Source organism: Eurytemora carolleeae, unplaced genomic scaffold (genome assembly GCF_000591075.1).
Source record: "Eurytemora carolleeae unplaced genomic scaffold, Eaff_2.0 scaffold2610, whole genome shotgun sequence".
Lineage (NCBI taxonomy): Eukaryota > Metazoa > Arthropoda > Copepoda > Calanoida > Temoridae > Eurytemora > Eurytemora carolleeae.
The window spans coordinates 1-5,122 of NW_019398509.1; the positions used below are offsets into that span (position 1 = coordinate 1).

The following is a 5,122-nucleotide window of genomic DNA, read 5'->3' on the forward strand; positions in this document are numbered from 1 at the left end:
ATTGATTTCCTTTCTTAATTTAAGAAGTGCAATTATTTATAACATGTTAGTTAGAGTTCAACATTTCGCCCCTCCCCCTTCAGTGCAGCAGCTTTAGAAAATGCAAGATTCTCATTGACCAACAAATTATTTTAAAATTTTTATGATGTTAGGTCAATTTTTTTATTAATTATACTTAAGATGCGAAGTTGTTGTCTCCGGCAAGCTGAGAGGACAGAGAGCTAAGGCCATGAAGTTCGTTGACGGCCTAATGATCCACTCCGGAGATCCAATGAACGATTACGTTGATGCTGCATGCAGACACGTTCTCCTCAGACAGGGAGTTCTTGGAATCAAGGTCTGTTGGTTTGTAATTAAAATGTATTTATGTGGTCTGAAATTATGTTACGATGTTTTACGAGTATTATACAGCATACATAGATTAGGTTTTTTCGTTTAACTTAAATCATTAGACAACATAGTAAAGTAAACCCTCAGTGATTCATCTAAAGTAATAATTGATTAAATTCCTTTCAGTTCTTAACAGTTTAACAGGTTTAACAGGGTTTCTCATGAATGCATGATTAAATAACATTTTTACAGTGTTTCCCAATTAACATTTGAATTAATTGACGATTTTAGTAGTAACACAGTCAAAACCTTTACATCTTTAGTCCCGGAAATTCCGAAATGTTGTCTACGATTTTTCCACAATTAAAATTGGTGGAAATGTTGTGAAATCGGTACATATTCATTTTTATTAAAGAACAATAAAATTATTTACATATTAATGTTTCCCTTAAATTTGAAGATACATTTAAGTCACACAACATTTTGAAAAGTTAATTTGACAATCTTTCAATGAAACTCTTCTCGTCATTCATCGGAAATCTAAGACGATTGTCTTATCTTAATTACCATGTTTATTGGAACGCCCTTAATTTTCTCTTAATTTAGGTCAAGATTATGTTGCCTTGGGATCCTGCAGGCAAGATGGGACCCAAGAAACCTCTGCCCGATTATGTCCAGATCGTTGAACCCAAGGAGGATACTCTTCCTCCCAGTCCTTACTCCGAGACCAAGGCCGTGAAGCCCGATCAGCCTCCAGTCCCTGTCTAAATCTTGCAAACTCTGGAGATCTTTTAACATTTCTCTTTCAGATATAAAATGTCCAGTTTCAAGAGGACGGAGATCTTACAGTCGGAAGATACTCCGGATCTTGTCTCCGGAGATGGAACCTGGGGGAGATGGGAGCATCCTATCACGATCAAGGAGTATGGAGCAATCAATAATGTCGACATATCTCCGACCTCGTCAAAATACTTTGCTATTACCAGTTATTCTAAAGTTCTAATCTACGACCCTGTGATAAAAGATGTTTACAAAACCATGACAAAATTTCAAGATGCCTGTTTCGGAGCTAAATTTCGTCGAGACGGAAAACTTTTATGCGTTGGTACATCTGAGGGACAATTGAAAATATTCGATGTCGCCACCAAAACCTTGTTAAGAATACTACGCGGCCACTCAACAGCGACACACAGATGCGACTTTACTCCTGATAACACGCACATTCTCTCGTTCTCCGACGATAAAACTGTTGGTTTGTGGGATCTCCCTTCCGAGTCTTTGGTTCAGCAGTTTAGTTCACACACGGACTATGTGCGGTGTGGGACACCATTTCATCTCAACTCTGATCTAATCCTCTCCGGAGGGTATGATAGTACCATCATGTTGTGGGATAGAAGAGTTGGTGTGGAACCTATTGTAACCCTAAACCACGGAGCTCCGGTAAGAAATAAAAACACGTACTTTTTTATTCGAATTATTTTTTTGTCGCCGACCGTAGCCATATCTTATTTTAGCTTAAACTTAGCTTTATGTTGGATCTGTTCTCTTCATCTTTTAATTTAACATCTATAATTAAGGTTGAGGATTTAGTCGTCCTACCCGGAGACGGAATGATTGTATCAGCAGGAGGGAACGATGTCAAGGTCTGGGATATAGCCGGAGGAGGACGAAACCTAGCTCGTATCAGTCCTCATCATAAAACCATCACGTGCCTCTGTGTTGAAAGCAGTGGAAGTGTTATAAGTGGATCTCTAGACAGACAAGCTAAGAGGTTGGATATGCAGAACTTCCAGGTTACCGGGAGCTTATCCTTCCCCAGTAGTCTGCTCAGTGTTGGTGTTGATATCGACAACAAGTATGTTGTCGGAGGAATGGTGGACGGTCTGGTTCAAATATTTGAGAAGAAGGATGACAAGTATATTAATGGAGTTAAAATAGATTCTAGAAGAGTTAGGAAGGAGAAAAGTCATAGGTATCTTCAATACACGCAGTTCACCCCCGCTCCCGGAGACATTATGGTGGATACATCCTTGAAGGATATTGAGCTCAAGCATGATACACTGCTGAGAAAGTATGAATACAGTAAAGCTTTGGATCAAACCATGAAACCATTTGTTCAAAGGAAGAAACCTGAATACGCGCACAGTTTATTGTATGAGCTAATGCGGCGGGAAGGATTACGAATTGCTCTGACTGGACGAGATGAAAGATCTCTTATTCTCATTCTTAATTATGTTCTGAAGAACTTGACAAATCCACGGTTTTCTAAAGTAGTTCGTTATGTGGCAGAACTATTAATAGATATCTATCTACCCGTCTCTGTAAACTCCAGCAAGGTGGAGAAGATGTTCAATGACCTGCGGAAGAAGTTAGGTCGTGAGACGCGACTAATTGAAGAGCTTGTCAAGGCTCAGGGTATGCTGGATATAGCTAAATCTGCTGGAGGGACGGGTCGGGGCAGTTCAAGAGTAGAACGGGAGATATTGATAGAGAAAGCTGACTTGAGTAACAAGGAAGAAATGGTTTATTAAAGCAACTATTCATTCAGTAAATTTGCATCCAGGAAGAAACCCAAGATATCATCGTTTCAGAAAAATGTCAAAATAAGATGACTGATTTTAAGAGCCTTGGAGTGAGCAACTGGATCCTGGCTCAGTTGAAAGAGGTATTTAATCCGTCTTGCATGATCCTCAATTAGAAATCTTGATCTTCTCTTCACAGCCATTTATTCTTCCAAACTTTTAAGGTCGGGATCTTGAAACCTACTCCCGTCCAAGTCTCTTGTATTCCGCCAATCCTTGATGGTCGAGATTGTGTCGGGGTCGCTAAAACCGGTTCCGGTAAAACCTTGGCCTTTGCTATTCCCATCCTCCAAACCCTATCAGAGGATCCTTACGGTATATATGCTCTCATCCTCACCCCAACCCGGGAGCTGGCTTTTCAAATCTCGGATCAGTTCAACGTAATTGGAACCGGGATGGGTCTCCGAACCTGTGTGGTGGTTGGAGGCCGGGATACCATCATGCAGTCCAAAGACCTGGATAAGAGACCACATGTGGTGATTGCAACCCCGGGCCGCCTGGCGGATCATATTGAGAACAACAGCACCTTCTCCCTCAGCAAGATTAAATATCTTGTCATGGATGAGGCGGACCGACTTTTAGAAGGTACATCATTTTTCAATTAAAAAATATTTTTTCCTCTAGATCCTTTCTCTTTCAATTTGTATTGAGTTTGACATAATTTTCCTTCTTGTAAGGTGGCTTCGATGGTCAACTATCTGAGATAATATCTGCCCTGCCGAAGAACAGACAAACATTACTCTTCACGGCCACAAACTCTCCAATCATTGGAGAAACTGTTTCTGCCTGTCCGAACAATCCTCATGTCTGGGAATGTGAAACTGTTGGAGAAACCGCCACCGTTTCAACTCTGGAGCAAAGATTCATCCTGACTCCATTCGAAGCTAAGAACGCGTATCTAGTTCAGCTTGTTTTGGAGACCAGAGAAAAGAAACCGAAGGATTCCATCATGATTTTCACCCGAACCTGCAAAACCGCGGAACTACTAGAGCGAACCTTTATGTAAGTACGTTATATTTTATAATAAGATTTTTTATGGTTCTAGTAAGATCAAAGGTATTTCAAATTCAAGATTTTATTTTTTATGATTTAGCAAAATCGGAGTATCCTGTTCTTCTCTGCACAGCATGAAACCACAGAAAGAGCGTATGTCCTCTCTGTCACAGTTTAAATCCAACCATACAAAGGTTTTGATTGCTACTGATGTGGCAAGTAGAGGTCTGGATATTCCTGAAGTTCAGCTGGTTGTAAATCACAATGTGCCAAGTGCTGCTAGGGATTATGTGCATCGAGTTGGACGTACTGCTAGAGCTGGGCGCGTTGGACGCGCGGTTACTCTTGTCACACCAACACAAGTTGGTTTACTACAGGTAATAACATTTTTCTCAATCATTAAAAGATTAAAAGATTTCCTAGAATTTTACATATTTTAGGACATTGAAAAAGAAACCAAAGTTCGGATGGAGGAATTATCAATCGACGATACCCGTGTCGGGGAAATCATATTGCAGGTAACAATCTTGTAAAGTGGTCTTATCTAGTCGGAAATGTCAATTAAGAGTTGATTCACTCGAAATTTAAACTGAATGCTTGAATTTGACCTTTTTAAGCATAAATTTTTAGATTTATGCTTCAATTTGTTCATACTTGGTTTGCCAAGCAAATTGCAAATATGATGTATAAATGTGTTTTTGTCCAGGTGAACACAACACTCCGTGAGGTGGATATTGAACTAGGAGAACAGGACTGGGATGAGAAGAAGAATATCAACAAGAGGAAGAAGATTATCCTTGAGGGGAAGAATCCCGACCAGGTTCAGATGGAGAAGGAGAAGAGAATTAAGAAGAGGAAGCAAGCCAGCAAAGAGAAGAGAAAGAAGATGAAGAAGACGGACGGACCTTAATATATTCTAAAATTGCATTTTTTAATAAAATTCATTCAGATTTATATTTTCAGAAATGCCTGGATTTTCTCCTAAGGCAATTGTAATTGACGGGCGCGGACATATGTTCGGTCGCCTGGCTAGCATCGTCGCCAAGCTTATCCTCAACGGAAACAAGGTTAGTGCTATAAAACCTGTCTTCTTACTGTAACCGTATGAAGTGACATTATTTATAGAACGAGGGGTGAACATATAATTTTTTTTTATATTCGTTCGTACTTATCTTCCCCAATTCAAACATACCAAATTTTCTAAAGGGGGGGGGAGT

The 5,122-nt window shown here is 39.9% G+C and overlaps 3 protein-coding genes across 3 annotated transcripts; all 3 read left to right on the forward strand.

The window, feature by feature from the left end:
- Positions 1–180: 180 nt before the first annotated feature.
- Positions 181–1,138, forward strand: LOC111717458 (40S ribosomal protein S3-A; the record flags this gene model as incomplete). The annotated part of the gene is given in 2 exon segments (XM_023492957.1): positions 181–337; positions 937–1,138. Coding segments are annotated over 2 exon segments (319 nt in total), but the record flags the coding sequence as incomplete, so codon positions are not given.
- LOC111717456 (U3 small nucleolar RNA-associated protein 15 homolog) lies at positions 1,130–2,926 on the forward strand. The gene is made up of 2 exons (XM_023492955.1): positions 1,130–1,770; positions 1,908–2,926. Exons 1-2 carry the CDS (start codon positions 1,147–1,149, stop codon positions 2,859–2,861), a joined length of 1,578 nt encoding a protein of 525 aa, XP_023348723.1. The 5' UTR covers positions 1,130–1,146; the 3' UTR covers positions 2,862–2,926.
- LOC111717457 (probable ATP-dependent RNA helicase DDX49) lies at positions 2,848–4,912 on the forward strand. Its single transcript, XM_023492956.1, has 6 exons — positions 2,848–2,995; positions 3,077–3,497; positions 3,590–3,914; positions 4,006–4,282; positions 4,346–4,423; positions 4,612–4,912. The coding sequence occupies exons 1-6, from the start codon at positions 2,939–2,941 to the stop codon at positions 4,813–4,815; spliced, it is 1,362 nt and encodes a 453-aa protein (XP_023348724.1). The 5' UTR covers positions 2,848–2,938; the 3' UTR covers positions 4,816–4,912.
- The last annotated feature ends 210 nt before the right edge of the window (positions 4,913–5,122 follow it).

What these genes read in the sequence shown, in the direction of transcription:
- LOC111717456 (XM_023492955.1), top strand. Translation starts at nt 1,147, where the DNA reads ATGTCCAGTTTCAAGAGGACGGAGATCTTACAGTCGGAAGATACTCCG. An exon ending in CCCTAAACCACGGAGCTCCG is followed by an intron (nt 1,771 to 1,907) that starts GTAAGAAATAAA and finishes TCTATAATTAAG; the next exon opens with GTTGAGGATTTAGTCGTCCT.
- LOC111717457 (XM_023492956.1), top strand. Translation starts at nt 2,939, where the DNA reads ATGACTGATTTTAAGAGCCTTGGAGTGAGCAACTGGATCCTGGCTCAG. An exon ending in GGCGGACCGACTTTTAGAAG is followed by an intron (nt 3,498 to 3,589) that starts GTACATCATTTT and finishes CCTTCTTGTAAG; the next exon opens with GTGGCTTCGATGGTCAACTA. An exon ending in CTACTAGAGCGAACCTTTAT is followed by an intron (nt 3,915 to 4,005) that starts GTAAGTACGTTA and finishes TTTATGATTTAG; the next exon opens with CAAAATCGGAGTATCCTGTT.